This window comes from Herpailurus yagouaroundi, unplaced genomic scaffold, assembly GCF_014898765.1.
Source record: "Herpailurus yagouaroundi ecotype Mexico unplaced genomic scaffold, PumYag 163, whole genome shotgun sequence".
Taxonomy (NCBI): domain Eukaryota; kingdom Metazoa; phylum Chordata; class Mammalia; order Carnivora; family Felidae; genus Herpailurus; species Herpailurus yagouaroundi.
The window spans coordinates 53,823,991-53,840,312 of record NW_024412404.1 but is presented as its reverse complement, the minus strand read 5'-3'; the positions used below and the strand labels follow the sequence as shown (position 1 = coordinate 53,840,312).

At 42.3% G+C, this 16,322-nt stretch overlaps 1 protein-coding gene across 3 annotated transcripts in view; it reads left to right on the top strand.

The window, feature by feature from the left end:
* SHTN1 (shootin 1) overlaps positions 1–16,322 on the top strand; it is a 101,978-nt gene that overhangs the window by 78,627 nt on the left and 7,029 nt on the right. For 2 of the 3 annotated variants that reach the window (XM_040486574.1, XM_040486575.1), the window contains 2 exons: positions 2,004–2,124; positions 6,179–6,371. The exons of the other annotated variant lie outside the window; for it this stretch is intronic. In XM_040486574.1, the coding sequence (XP_040342508.1) occupies positions 2,004–2,124; positions 6,179–6,371 (314 nt within the window). The remainder of the gene's footprint in view (positions 1–2,003; positions 2,125–6,178; positions 6,372–16,322) is intronic. 3 annotated transcript variants of the gene reach the window in all.

Below are 16,322 nucleotides of genomic sequence, written 5' to 3'. Positions count from 1 at the left end.
GATGTGGGGCTCGAACTCACGGACTGTGAGATCATGACCTGGGCTGAAGTCGGATGCTTAACCAACTGAGCCACCCAGGTGCCCCGACACATATCTTTTTCTTGAATTAACTCCAGCCTCTGGGAAAATTAAAGACTGTTCTTGACATTCAAACGATGTAACAGTTTCATGAGTTATTTTAGTACTAATGGCCCTATATTTTTCAAACAATCTATTTACAAATGTACAGCTGGTAAGTTTTTAAAACTTGTAAATGTATGATTTGGGAATAGTTTTTCTAATATTTTTTTTTTCAAATTTATCTTAGTTGCCTTTTGTTCTATTTTCTTTACCTTGTCGGTATTGATCCTATTTTACTATTTAACTCTTCCGTGAGTAGGTGCGGTTCTGCATTGTTAACTGTGAAATAAACAAACCACATCATCTAATTTTTTAAATTATAAAATAAGCTATTACAGGGTTCCATGTAACATGATTTTCCTTTGAGTATATTTATAGGTGAATTTTTGCAATAAAGGAAAAGCAGGTACTTCTTGGGGAGGGGGAGGTATCATATGCTTGATTACAATGTAAGCCTTATTTTACATGTGTATTTTACACATTACTCTTAATTGGGCAGCTGATAGCGAAAGAGTAACATCTCCTCATCTTGTAAGTCACTCCCCCCCCCCCCCCCAGCCCCATCAGGCTGCTTTTCAATGCCTTTACCCAGTTAGGGGAGAAACCTTTCTAAACAAAACATAATAACCTGTATCATGTGAGATTTGTACCTACCTAATTTTACAAGCTACTTTTTTTGTTTTATAGGCCAAAGAAGAAACATGAGTTAACCGTTTTTAGCCAGTAGAATTCTTAGAATCCTTCAGGAAGTTGGAAGGGGGCAGGAGCAGAATGAAGGCTGAGGTGACAAAGGCCAGCCCCATTGGTGGCCTTGGTGGGCAAAAGCTGCCACCGGCCCTGGCGAGCTATGCCAGACCTGAGGTTCTGATCTGTTCCGATACAAAGATTGTGGATCCTCCTGGCTTTTTTTTCCCCGCCAAGCACATGGACCAGCTAAGGAAGGGCATTTCTTAGGAAAGGAAATGGGCCCCCGGTAAGGGTGCGGTGCTGAATCCTTACACACGAGGTGTGAATTATGTCACCCAGTGCTCTGTGCAAACACGTGACTGGGAATGGGACATAGAAGGCCATAGTCCTCCCTCCGTAACATGCTTCCCAGAGGAGCTGGGGCAGGGAACCACCTCCTGGGTCTTTCTCTGCTGCCTTGGAAGTCAGAACCAATTTCAGCAGGCACACAGCTTCGCGGCATCTCTTGTCTCCTTCGGCGTCTTCTGGGCCCAGAGTGACATCTCCGCTGCCTCCTCTGTTAGGAATGTGGGATGGCGATGCCGGGCCCTTCCTTGCTTCCCTGTGTCATTATAACCTCTCCTCTTTCACAACGAAGTCAAGGTGTCTCAGGGCAGTGCTTCTTTGGCTCTAGGCCACGGGAGAGCACCACGTGCCTCCTCTGGCGGCCACGACACCATTGCCACCACTTGTGGAGCCAGGGTCATTCTGAAGACTCAGCCACACTTTTTCAGGGCCGCAAGGATTCGGGTTCAGTAGCTCGTGGCTGCTGTAGCAAGAAAACCTTCTCAGGTGAGTTCAATATGTGCTTCTGTCTCCACACGATGGATCAACACATACCCACCTCTTACTCATCGATGTGCGGGCACCTCCCCCCGCCGAGTTCCTAGTTAGCCCATCTCGTCCTGTTCTTTTGATGTGAAAGCTGACATCTTACATCCTCAGTAGCATCTTCTTAAACGATCCAACACCGTGTGTCATTGAAGATACACACACGAGAAAAAGAATATACGTGTATACAACAAATTCATTCCGTTTCCTAATTCCATTCAATTTCTGGTAATGTTTTGCTGGTTTGGTTTTTGTATTCTTCTGTATATTGTTATGAAGCCATTAACCTTTTTGTTTTTGTTTTTGTTTTTGTTTTTTCACTTTAGGGGACACTTAACAAATCCACTAGTTCAAGAAGCTTAAAATCCCTTGCCACTGAAAACAGTGAGACTGAGTTAGAGAGGATTTTGCGTCGCAGAAAGGTGACAGCAGAAGCAGATAGCAGTAGTAAGCTGGTTTGAATTCTCCGCAGCTCTACCCTTCCTCTCGGAAACATTCTCCTTTAAGCCTCTTTGTAACATGAAATGTTCTTTTTATAATTATTAAATTTGTTTTTAATGTGAGTGAGAAGTATCGGATGGGCAAAGGTACTTATGGATATCCCATAAGAACTGGTGTGTTTTCGCTTTTTGGTGTGTGTGTACATTGTCTGTTTGTAGGTAATCAGGGTTTTAGAGATCGGGCTTGCTTCACGCAAGATACCCCGGTATGAAGATATTCAGGATGGGCTTTGGCAACAGTGTAGCGGGAAGGAGTCCTCGCTCTGCTGCTGGTGAGCGGCTGGCCTGTAAATTGCTCAACTTCTCTGTGCCTCGGTTTCCTCATCTGTGAAATGAGGGTAATAAAAGCGCCACCCCATCGTGTTACTCTAAGCATCAAGTTCGTCAGTCAGTACACGAGGAGTGCCGAGTAGCTCGCGGGGCCCAGAGACAGCGCAGGATAGTCAGAAATAAGGGTAGTCACGACGCATCAGTTACAAATGCACAAGCATCATTTTTAGCCTTCAGATCCGTTCTGTTTGCTGTCTCTGCCCGCGAACCGGGTGGATGACGCATTTCGCCTCTGTCACCAACTAGAAGCGACCATCTGAGCGAGCCTGGAGCTCACAGGCTGCGTTTGCGTCACGGTATGCACGTGCGAGACCTCAAGGCTAACTGTGTGTGTCTTCCGGTTTTTTCCATCAGCTTGGTCACGGGAATTAGCAGAAACCTGTATGAGGTTTTTCCCTTGTGGCCAGGAGGCTGGCTTTGAAAAACTACCCCAAAGTAGCATTAACCAGCCACCGTGGCTAATGGGCTGAACCTTTTAGACTCCATTCAGCCAACTCTATTTGGTCCATTGTGACAGTTTAAATCTGCACTGAGTCATGTTCACCAAGTTTAAGTTGCTAGAACAGGAAGGATTGGGGTTTTTGATAATCAAGGTCTAGTTTCCACGTAGGGATCTTACTCAAACAATTTAGTAAATTTGTTCCTTGAACTGGAAGCAGCATAAAATACCAGCCAAACCTTTCTTATAAAAAGATTAGATCTGTTTTCCTCTTAAAAAAAAATTCAGCCGTTCAGTTTTTAGTTTGGTCTGGAAATTCTGCTGTTAATATCCTGCAAGAATTCTCTCTCCGCTCCCCCCCCCCCACCCCCAGAACAACCCTCTCTCAGGAAAATTAAAGGATGCTGTAAGAGATTTTTTTTTCTTAGAATTGCTTTATAAGCATTTACCAGCCTCCACCATGAATCGTTATTCATTTTTCTGACAATCACTTCTTCTGACATTTCATCCTTGAAGTATTCCAAATAGCCATCATGATTTTTTAGGACTTTGTGGATCCAATTTTTGTTTTCAGTCATTTACATTTTGTATTTTGTACCCATGGAAGCATTCCTACTTCACTCACGAACTTAGTCAAATGTGCAGCACTACTTCAAAGTTAGTTTTCAATGGGAGAGACAAACATTTTCATTTTAGTCACTATGGGAATTTGAATATTTCAAAGACTGGACAAAGAAAGGTAGGAACACATTGTATAGGCATGTGAGAATCTTTCATTTTACTTATTTTATTCCATGAATATATAAATATTCAATGTATCATTTGAGGAATGTTGTAATAAGGCATATGGTCAATGGAATCATCAGTATTTGGATAGAAAAACAAGAACTCTGTAATTGGCAGAGTGGAGAGGAATCCTATCGAGGAGAGAGACTTGTAAATGAGCAGAAATTTTCTTTTGAGCTCCCTAGTAGCCAAAGCAAAAACAAAAGCGCCAGTGGGAAGAGGAAACAAACCTCCAAACTCTATCATCTAGAAAAGAACTCATCCTTTTTCTTTTTTAAATGGTGCCGATGTTTTTCTAGCATCAAATTGGAAGAGGTATTTACCAAATACATCTCTGTATAAGGGTCGTGGAATGACAAAGTGAAAATCCGGGAGGGGATTGTAGAGACGGAACGAGAAGCTAAACTTAGCACAGCTGTTTGCTGCGTGCTGCATGGTGGGAGCACATTCCAGAGATGAATTTGATAGGTTTATGGCTTCAGGTACGTGTGAATCTTTTGAGAAGCTTTCCTTCTGTACACAAAGGCTTATGGGAAAGCTAATGTGAGGTCCCAGAGTGGAGAGAGGAAGCATCATGGGAGCGGCAGGGGCGGCCAGAGCTTTGCAGACCTCAGACCCCAGGATAGTTGGGCTCTCCCTCAGGGACCAGTGACGCCCCTTTTTCTTTAGAGTTTCTTTTATCAGACCGAACTGATACTTTGAAGACTCGTGGCCTGCCAAGCTGACATTTCAAAGGGCAGCAAGTGCCTCTCGGAAAACATTGGGCAGCTTAAGCAGGATGCCGTAATAATAATGTTAAACATTCTGTATTTTTCTTTATTTCTTTTCCATATGTAAGAAAAAACAGGAGCTGTGGCCCAGCTCACCCACGCTCCATCGTTTGTGGCTGGCTTCACTTGCAGAAGCAGCAGCAGGCATCGGGGTATTCAGAAGCAGATCTTGCTTTCCTGCGAGGACGGATTGTTTAAAGCTGTCTAGCGTTGTAGTCAGCAACTACCCAAGGGCAGAACAGAGCGGCTCAGAAGCCAATCTCGAATTCACCTTCGTATTTTTATTTTGGGGATCTTTCTTGATCTTCCCACTCTTCTGTTTTCACTTGCACATCCCCATGCACCTGGAGGCTTGTCACAGCTTGAATCAGGATATTCGGTGACGTCACAAGCTTGTCTGCCCAGATGGTATCGTGGAAATAAACGAGGAAGACAGACACCCAGTGCTTTGGGAACTGAGGCTTTCCCTTAGACCAGAGGGGGTCTATGTCTCCCACAAGGAGCGAGGCCATCAGAGGTACAGCAACGGGATGGCGGAACAGTCTCGCAGCCACTCTTTAGGGGGTTTTTTCAAATCAGAACTTCATTTTTGGAGTTGATGGGTTATACTGTTGGAATACCTGAGACTCATTCGTATGTAAATGTGAGCATGAAATTCCGGAGCCTAATATTAATGACCAGAAACCAGCTAGCGTTTTGGATGGTCCCTGCTAGCACTTACCCTTTTAGGAGATGATCCGACATGGCTTCGGGAAGATGAGACCCCTCCCAAGTTTTGCCCTCTTTTCAGTGACACCTTGCAGGTTGTCCTCTAGCTTAATTTTTAGAAGTTCTAATGTTATGTGTACATTTATGACTTATTACATAAATCTTCTTGTCTTACAAAGATTTCTTCTGAGGTTTCAAGAAAGACACATTAGAATCTTGCTTTGAAAAAAGCTGGCTAGGATAGTATCTTTCTAACTGAGAGTAGAAAACAGATAATGAGAGAACTTTGCTCCGGTGCCCGGGAGTTTTGGATTGGTACGCCAATAATTTCAGGAACAAGCACTGTTGTAGTCATTTAATCCTGTCCCAAAGAGCAGAAGAATCCGAGAGGTAAACAGCCAACCTCTTTGCCACCTAATTTTTAAAATCCTGTGTCTGTATTTTAACAGGAAATAAATCCACTTACTTCTCAATCACATTAAAATGAAAAATGTTCATAAAAGCCGTTTAATGCTTAAGAAGCCTCCATGAGCCTTTTAAAAAGAGCCTTTGACATTGTTCCATTTGCTGTTTGAAACGCAGAGCTGAGTTTGGGGAAGAATTAACTCTTGAGAGGCCAAATGGTTCAAGTAGGGCTGTCAGAAAGCCATGCTCTGAGAAGAAAAGAGTTTTCACAATTCCGGTATTAATAAGGACTCTGGTCAGTGAGGGAGCCCTGGCCTGGGGTTTTGTGCTTTCTTAAAGGCCTGGACATAATTTCTCAGCGTGGTCCTGGTGCCCTGAAAAGCAGTAGTACCACGAAAGCAGAGCAAATTCCTAATAGGAACATTTTGCGGCATGCTCTCGAAATTTTAAACAAAACTTGGCCTCTCGCTTCCTGAGGGATTTTCGGCTAATCTGTTTTTCAGTGCCATATTAATAAGCATTGCACAGAATTATTAAACTTGAGGTATGTGTTTGGTTTTAAGGTCCAACCGGGATATTAGCCACCTCAGAGTCCAAATCCATGCCAGTGTTGGGTTCTGTATCCAGTGTAACAAAAACAGCCTTGAACAAGAAAACTCTGGAGGCAGAATTCAACAGTCCGTCCCCCCCAACACCTGAGCCAGGTGAAGGCTCGTGTAAATTGGAAGGATGTACAAGTTCCAAGGTCACATTTCAGTAAGTAATGATGCTCTTTACTAAGTAAGTGTGTAGAAGAATCTGTGATGACTTAACTGTGTGTTACTTTGCTTTATTCCCCTTCAGAGAGATTTGGGTTGAGTTAGCCAGTAACTACTCTCCTTCCTCCGTTTGATGAGCCAACTTGTGATTCTAGGCTCCTAGCTCAGAGGTCTTATTCTGATCCAGAGCAGATACGTGTTGAGAGAATCCCTTCCCCTCAACTGGTTTGGCAACCCGGTTCTTCTTCTGCACAGAGAATTGACGAATTATTCGGTGTCACAAGGAGCTTAATCATTCTTCCAGGATTAAGTGCTCGGATCATCCCTCTTAATGATTTCTGAGCCGTCAAGGAAGATGCTAGATCTTCCAGGAGGTAGTAGATATCCTCTTCACGTGTACTTTGAAGGGGACATTTTTAGAACCTTATTTTCTGGTCCTCAGTCAACGGTGTGCCTGAAATATGGTTCCCTCTCGAGAGTGAAGAGATCCTATGTAAAGAGTGATCTCTGCAGACTTGCTCTGAAAGTGGCATCCTGCCAAAGAGTAAATCCTGCTGTTCAGTGTGCTGCGGACGGATCCCGTGGAGGGGCGGTTTGTCTTACAGCAAAGGCAAGCTCTTCTCGGAATTCCTCTAGTTTTGCTGTAGTTCTGTTGCCAGACGGTCAGCTGGTTTGCCACTTGAAGAAAAGGAAGGGGTGAGACAGATCAGGTCAGCCGAATATTGTAATCATGGTTAATTGAAACCTCGGATTTCCTGTTCCATCAGGAGAGAAAGAACCCTTTTCTGTAGCTGTACCTGTCCTGGTGTAAAAGGTGAAGCCTGGACAAACGAAGTGGAAATTCAATTTAGGTCTATTTTTGCCAACTGGGATTTTCTTCCACTCTTGTGTTGCTCTCGCCGGGCACGATTAACTCCTCCCCCCCCCCCCTTTTGGAATGAATGGACTTCTTTGCCGATTTACAGTTTTATCTCATTTCATTGTGTTTAATTAAAAGCACACTTTCTCCTGCGGTCATGTGTTTCCTTTCTTTTGACTGGGGTCATTTGAACTATTCCAACAAAAAGATGATCTATATTCATTCTTCGTCTTTCCTATTAAATTTGTTCAACACCTAATTTGATGTCAACAGTCTGGCTGCATTTGAACCAATACCCAGACACAAAAGCAATTTGGCCGAGACAGGTTAGTTGCTGAGATGTGCTTCAGCGTGTGCGTATAGATTTTTTTTTCCCTTTACCATTTTATACAGATAATCTTAATCAGAAAATACTGCAACTCCTTCCTCCTTTTGTCTGTCTTTTATTCTCCAAAAGTAAGTGGAAATTACATTTCCAAGAAAGGAAATGAAATAATTGCAGGCCCAAGGTCTGCAAAATGTGTGTTGAATTGACAGTGAAAAGGATCTGTGTGTTGACAGACACAGTTGTTAGATGCCATAAAGGCCTAAGTGAAGCTCAATTTATTTCTCATCTTGCTTGTTCAATGACTGCTTAAGAGACACATTTCAATTTAATTTAGCTACTTAAAGCACTAATACAAATACTCTGTGTGGCTGTATTAACTTTTAAACTTTGTAACCTAATGCTTGATTATTCAGTTCTTGACATTCTTTAGCTGAAATAACCAATGCCATGTATTTTCATATTGACAGTCATTTAGCAAGGAAGAGCGCCTTTCTGAAAAATCTGTGTCTTAAGTATAATTAGGCTATCCAAATGAATCTGACGATTTTGCGCATGTACATGGTAATTATTCCCTTCGCAGACAGGCATACTTCATTTATGTTTAAACCTAGGTTTGTTTGTTTGTTTTTTTTAAATGAGCGAAAGAAGTTTAACTTAATGCAGTTGCGTGTAAGCTTTAAAAGCAAAAGCTCATGTGATCTATCAGGATTCCCGGAAACTGGTCTGGCTGCCAGGAATGAGAAGGGTTATTTTCTGTCTGGCTTCGACTAATAAGTTTGCTCTGTTATCCCAACCATAAGGTAGAGGCAACCACATTGTCTCATCTCATAGACCCACATTGTCAAAGCACTTGAAAATCGGATCAGCAATCCAAAAGTGAAATCCAAAACTGTCTCTACTCTAATAATTGCGTTTTTATTTTGATCTGTGGCCAAACTACCATGGTGTTTCAGCCTAATGGCTTTTTCTATTCTTGACGGGGAATCAAGGTCAAGGGAGGAAAACAATCACGCTATCCTCTAATACATACGTTTTCTCTTTCTCTTGCTCTCACCCCTACACACACACCCAGTCCCTACCACCCTGACCCCCCCCCCCCCCGCCCTCCCTCTCCTTTGACCTCTCTGGCCGGGTATCTCTTCCCCCTAGCCCTTTGCTTTGGCTGTCCCCTCTGCCTTATATGTCCTGCCCCCATGGCTACCTGCCATGCTGTCTCATCTCCATCATTTCTTTGCCCTAATGTCATCTTTTCAATAAGGCCTACCCTGACCACCCCCTTCAAAACTGTACCTCCTGTTCCTCTAAACTCTGATTCCCCTCACCATACTCCATTCTTCCCCTGCTAGAATGTCAGCTCCATGAGGGTAGGAGTTTTTTGGTTTGGTTTTTTTGGTTTTTGTTTGTTTGTTTGTTTGGTCTGTCCACTGGTATATCTCAAACACCTGGGAGAATTCTGGAAATTCTGTATATACTTGTTGGACAAGTGAACAAATGAGTCCATTTTTAGTATTACTAGAACAGCAGAATATCAATTAATTAGGATACTCACTTAACCGCAATCCCCCTTACTCAGCAGCCCCACAAACACACAGGCTAAATATTAGAGATTTTTGTTTCTCTATGGTTGACTTCTTGTCTTTTTTAACATTTTTTTTTAATGCTCAGGGGTCATTTCCAGTCAGCTCAATTTTGTAGAACTTCTGCATCTTTGTACCTACATAAGATCAAGTTATCAGAGACAACAGCATACCCAGTTATAAAAGAAAGATTCAGCTATGCTCACTTCTGTGGCCTAAGGTGGACAGGAAGGATTGAAAACCTACTAAGAAGGGTTTTAAAAGAATAGAAACAAAGGTGTTTTCTGTGTAAGACCCTCACTTGATCAGAAAATTGTAACACCAAGCTATTCCTGGAAAAGTTTTTTTTTTCTTTCAATAAATTCCTAAAATCAACATATATGTGTATTCCAAATAATTGAGTAACTCCAGTCCGGTAAATTATAGTGCCAGCAATATATGGATTTATTTCCTAGGGCCTTATGGGATGGCAAGGGATAGCTTTAATACTTAATTGCAAGGATTAATTAAAATTAACATTCTTGTCACCAGCCTAAGCAGAGCAAGGGTTATTATTTTTAAGAAAAAGAAAGGAAAAGATAAGACTTAGAGAAGCCTGATTATTTCTATTTTAATAATAGCTTTAGAAATATTTGTGTCCTGTTAATTATTTCTAATAAGTATATACTATCTGGTAATAATATCTTGAATCTAATAGCAAATTTGAATTTCATTAATTCTGATTCTTTAAAAAAATTTTTTTTAATGTTTATTTTTGAGAGAGAGAGGGAGTGCAAGTGGGGAAGGAGCAGAGAGAAAGGGGGACACAGAATCTGAAACAGGCTCCAGGTTCTGAGCTGTCAGCACAGAGCCCAAAGCGGGGCTTGAACCCACGAACGGTGAGATCATGACCTGAGCTGAAGTCGGACGCTTAACCGACTGAGCCACCCAGGCACCCCAATTCTGATTACTTCTAATTCAGGCAGGAATAATGATAATAATTTCCCTTTATGCTATGAGGGGTAAAGAGGGGCCAAGCAAAATAAATAAATAAGGAATGCATACATACATAAATACGCAACCAGCCAACAAACCTGATTTTTGCTTTCATGCTCTTTTCTTTTGACAGAGTAATCTGACCATGTTAAATGTATAGTAAGACTCACTGATTCAAGCTGATCTATGGGTGGGATGGTCAATATAAGATAGGGAAAATTCCAAATTATAGATTTTTTTCAAAGATAACTGTTTTATTACTTCCAGGCAGCTACAATACCCGGGAAGAGGCTGAGTGTTTCACAGGGTCAGAAAGATGAGGATGGTTTGTATTTTCGCCTGGAGAAGCCTCGAGACTGAGGAGGGGTGTAGCAGGGAAACGCGGTGCGCTCGGTTTTCTAAGCCTGTGCCTGTCCATGTGTGTACCGGGTGGCAAGGAGCGTCAGTTCATTGCCGGAACTGGAGCTCCACTGGGTTTGCCATTTGTGGTCTTTAGGACCTTAGACAAGATATTGAGCCCGTGATCCTGTTTCCGCATGTGTAGAGTGAGGGTAACAACACCCACCTTGTAGGGTTGTCATGTGACTTGCATGATGTATGAAAAATATCTCAGTGAATTCTTTTCTTACGTTAAAATTGTAATGTTGGACCATTGCTGCAGAATCACGGGCCAGAGTTGAGTTCAGAGCTTAGACACTGGACACCTGCGTTATTGACTGGGCCAGGTTTCCTTGGGGAGGTCACGCAACCTGTTTTGTTTTCTTTTTGTTGTGTGTTTTCTCATCTAAGATTGAGACAAGTAGATTAGGCCCTCTCCAGAGCTCCCCAAAAGCTCTAGCTTTCCTAAGTCCTCACAAATGTGGTTGCTTAGCAAAGATGTTCACAGTTAAGATAAGGAACAAGAGGGAAGCATGTATTTTCTGCCTGCAACGTGTCCCTCAGTATAGATTTATGGTAAAACCTACAAACCCAGGATTGTAAAATAATTTTTAAACTACCTTACCAGAATTTACAAATCCAAATCTAAATGATAGTTATCCTTCAGAGAAGTACTCTTGGGGATCAGCATACTCACTTGAACCCTATGGCTGTTGTTCCAGATGCTTTCAGACCTGCCTGGGTTAGAGGTACATGATCACACAGGAGATAAATTGGATAGCTGGTCCTAAAAGAGAATTAGTGCTAGCACTTCACGTGGGCAAGGACTATTTTAATCTCCGTTGTATGGTCAGTGTCTGTTTCGAAATGACTCTGGCTTTTGAAGCTGGATTCATTTTTTGAAACAGTCATCAGTTTGCCACAATTGCAGATGTATATATACGTATATATATTTTTAATTTTTTTAAATGTTTATTCATTTTTGAGAGAGACAGAGCATGAGCAGGGGAGGAGCAGGGAGAGAGGGAGACACAGAATCCAAAGCAGGCTCCATGCTCCGAGCTGTCAGCACGGAGCCCGACGCGGGGCTCAAACTCACAGACTGTGAGATCATGACCCGAGCCAAAGTCAGACCTGAGCTTAACCGAATGAGCCCTCCCCAGGCACCCTGCACAGGTATACATTTTTAATGTGATACAGCGTACCTGGATATGGGTGAAGTCATCTTCCATTTTAATCCTGTGTGAAGGCCCTGAAACACGTTAGCTCCATTATCAAAGAAAGCAGGAGTCTAATGCTCTTGATGCAGGTGAGGTAAGTTGGGAAAACATTTTGGGGGTAAAAGGCTACAACATTCCATTGTATACTTTTTCTCTTTTTTTTTTAGTTAATATTTGTTATTCTTCATAACATGTATTAAATGTTAATACATATATTCACATTATAATAATATCTGTCCAAGAGGAGAAGTACTTTAATTGCTACAGGCAGGATATATATGTTGATTACAGATGAGGCAATGGGTCATGGCCCCCGGTTCCACTTTGGAGGTTCTGGACTTTGGAATTTTGCTTCCGTGAGGTTTTGCTGTGATTACTGTATTTCACTGACTATTAAGCCATATACTTCCATGTGTTTTTTTAATTCTTCCGAATGTACAGATTGGACCTATCTCCATTTTACAGATGACAAAACTGAGGCTCGTTGAGGCAAACACTTAGCCCCAAATTCTGTTCCTAATCAAGAGTCGGGTCAGATTTCATTTGAACCTGTTTCGTTTCCAACTCCAGAGCCCGTGCTTTTGAACTATAGCCTACTGTGTTGAGTGTATGACGAGCTTGAAGAATGGAGGGAAGAAAATGACTATAAGATTGTGTTCTATCGGAAGCAGTGATTCTGCAGTTAAATCACCCCACTGACCCGGTGACACTCACATCCTGCCACTTTGACCTGACACACTCCTAGGTAGTTCGTCTCTTTCCCGACCCCTTCCTAAGGCTAACCTAATCAATTACAGTACCTCTTCCCAGGGGAAGAAAGTGTTAGCCAGTAAAAGAATTCTGAAAAAGGGAGCCAAGCCGAATAAGCACAGAGACTTAAAGAGTAGTTAAAAAGAGATCCTTTTAATGTTTTTTGTGTCAAATGTCCAGTAAAGAGGCAGGCTTCACAAATTTTGCAAAGTACCATATCACAAAACCAGCCCAAGCTGCTTTAGTTTTGGCATCAGTTTCATTTATACTTTTTTTAAAATTATTTTTTGACATTTTCAGACATTTTGAAGAATAGTTTATTCCCAGGGAGTCAAAAATCTTGAAAGTAATCTGACTCTAATCATTGGTTTAGAAAGGTGTTTTACTAAATGATAATATGGTAATACAAAGATGAATCACTATGAATCCAGTTGTTTCAAAAACATACATTCTATAGCCCAAAATAAATTTAATTCCGTTTATGCTGTACCTTTTTGAGACACCTCCATCTTTGGTCAATAACTGGTTAGCTCCTTTGAGTTTGTGCTGAAGTGTCCATTGGACATCGTGTTTTTAGGACATCTGTCTTGTAAAGAGAGGCAGGACAAGTGGGCCTTCAGTAGGGACAAAGAGCTGGGCAGAGCTTAGAAAAGAGTTTTGCATCACAGCCAGGCAGAGGCCCAACATGAGCTCTTGTGTTCTTGCCATCTTCTCTCTGTCTCTGGAGAGTCTCGTCTACTGGTGGTCCTGCTCATCTGTACTGAGCTTTTATTCATCCGTGTTCACTTTTCCTATTAATCACTTTCAGGAAGGTGAATGTCCTGACAGTTCCAACCAAACAAGGCAGTCAACCTCAAAGGTGCGTTCTCATCTCATGTAGTTACTTCTACAAGACCTTGTTTCAAAGGGGAGAACCCATGTGAAAGTGAACTCAGGTTCCGTTGTGATTGGTGTGCTTCGCAGCGATTTCATAGCTGGGTCTTCATCTCTCGGCCCTCATTCTCAAAGATCCTGTGAAAACCACAGTCGCCAGAGACTCTTCCAGTTAAAGCTTCTCTCACTCATCATGCTTCTTTTCAAACCCCGATCTCCCCCCAAAAGTCCAAGCTTTATCAAGCTCTTCTACTTTCCAACCACCAGACAAGGCCGCTAGCTTGGCTTTTTTGTTTGGGAGGTCAAAACAGGCCACGCTGTGCCCTACACGAATTTCAAAAACAAAAACCCGTGAGGCGGTGACCGGAGTTCAATTTCAGCAGAAAAATGTCCGTTGCCAATGAAACCATTTTTATTGTAATTTGCATTTAATTTCTAGATCTGCAGTGTCTCTAAATACATGTGTCTTTTGTCCCCACACAGATTTATTTTTGTAAGAGTTCATCTTGTTTGAGCCATTAACTAAATAGCAAAGGGTAGATGATAAAAGATAAAATTTTAGATGTCTCTTGGTTAGTGCAATCAGTCAAACATTTCCATGAAAGAAAAAAAATCTAATTGCCTTTCAGGTTTTACATTAAAAGTAAAATTGATTTTATCATCATTTGACCTCTAACTGGTCTCTTCAGTTTTATGTCATTATTTCCAGTGTAAAACTAATGTAGAAAAATGAAGATGAAAGACACTGCCCTTTTGGATTGGAGCTGGAAAATCTGAGCTTCTGAAATCTGTTACCAAATAGAAATTGAGATTCTTCCTTTTAGGGAACCTTGCATAAAGCTCTTGTCTCAAATATTGATCTCAGCTGGAAATTCATTCGGCAGGTCACATAACTATTCCTTGAGAGAGGCTTGGGTCAACATTTTGTTCAAATGGAAAATAGAGAAGTTCTTCCAGACCCTGTGGTGGGAAAGGGTGGGTTTCCTTCCTGTCCCTTCACCCTTCGCCATCATTGCCTCCTCTCCTCCTTTCTCTTCTTTTGTGTACGTGTGCGTGTGCGTGTGCGTGTGCGTACGTGCGTATGTGTGTGCGCGCCGTGGGGTGGGGTGGGGAGAAGAATGGAGGCCCCTTCTCCGTACTTAGTAAACATTCGCTTCTGAGCAGACACCACTGGCCAGCAGAATGAACTGCCTGGAAGTTACTGCTTCATCCGATGCGTTTACACAATGAAAGGATTTGCTGTGCCCTCAACTGTAATCTTAGTGCCGTCGAATTGTGTACTCACACCGCAGGAAGTGGCTCTGCTCGGCAAGGCACGACTACAAAGGTCCTCCTTGTGTGCCCGTACATGGATAATTAAGTCTCAACAACAAAATTAGCAGAACAACTGGATGTTCTGGAAGTTGGAGATCCCCTCACTTGGCGTTCTTGTCTTCTTTTCCTCCCCACCACCCCCCCCACCCCCCGCCCCCCACCCCCCACCCCCCACCCCGCCCCAAGGAGTTGCCCTGTGGACCGGCCCAGAGGGCCGCCTGTCAGCATTGTCTTACAAGTGCTCTGACTTGCGGTACAGACAACAACTTCTCCCAGGTTAATCGTTCAGGCTGTAATACATCTAGCGTTAAAATTCTGTCCAGTAAATCTCAGCATGACTCTTAAAATGCCCCTGAGCCTTCTCAGTTCTCCCAGAGAATTAATTGCCTCCTAACATTTGCCTCCAGTTGCAAACACCTGTGATTTTAAGAGACTTTGCATAAAATGTATCATTTCTGCATAGAGAACCAAATTGCCTTTGGTGCTTTGCAGTTTTTTTTTTTTTTTTAAGTATCTTTCAGTAGTCTTTGCAGCCTTTGTGTTTCCTTTTATTTATGGATGGCAGTGAGGGGGGGTGGTATTTGATTTCTTCAAATAGAAGTAGCCAGCTAAAAGTTAAATGCAATTTCAGACCTAAGAATACATTGACTTAACTTCTAAAACCTGATAAACACATTTCCTTTGAAATATGCCTTGTCACAGAACTATGAAAAGTAGCACTGTGACTTCCCATCTTAAAAGAGAGTTCAACGTATATAACTTGGTAAATTTAAGGAAAAGTATTTGAAAAATTGAAAATATTGTTCTGCACCCCTAGAAAAATGCAAGCATTTTATGCAGGCTGGCTTTTTTGAGGAGCCAGTGGTATATATGGTGAATTTTATAGAAGACTTTATGTTCCTTAAATAAGATACTTCTTTTAAATAACATTCTCTGTTGATAGCTGGGATCAAAAACGGATTTTTCATGGTGACTTAAAGTTGTGGAAAATTACGAAAAGCTCAAAAAGTAGCCCAAAAGAGTAGCACACGCATTTCAGGATCTTTGCCTGAGCTGAAATCAATGTTGGGTTCATGCTTTCTCAGTGTTGATTTTGCTGGTGAGAATGGCCCAGTTTCCTGAGCCTCCCTGGGCCCAGGGCATTTCAGGATCTGTGAATGTCCACGGTCCAGCCCACGTTAGGATTAAAAGAAGCGGGCCAGGACTTCGTAGCGCGCCCCACGGTCTGGGATGGAACCCGAGCCCCCATATGCCTGTGCTGCCTGTACTCCCCTGAAGAAAATACGGCTCCGTGTGGACAAGGACGTCTTTGCCCAGCCAGCCATTGTTACTTCTGCTCTAAGGAGGAATTCTGGCTGATGGTTAGGGCAAATCAGCAATCCAGAAGCTGATGTCAGCTTTTCAAACCCAAGGTGCTGTTTCGTTGTTTATCACTTTTGTTTTCAGAATTTAAAATTATATCTACTTTTGCATCAGGTAGCAGGCGACCCAAATCGAAAAACTGTTCTTTGAGCCTAAATGGAGTTTCGAAAAGTACACAAAGCTGAAAGAATTCAGCTTTGTTCTACCTTCATTACAGTTGAAAGTGTTCAAACTGGTACTAATGACAGACAGCCTCACCTTCTGTTTGAAACCGTTTGGGGAGATTTGGGACAGGCGTGTTAAAATCCCCCAA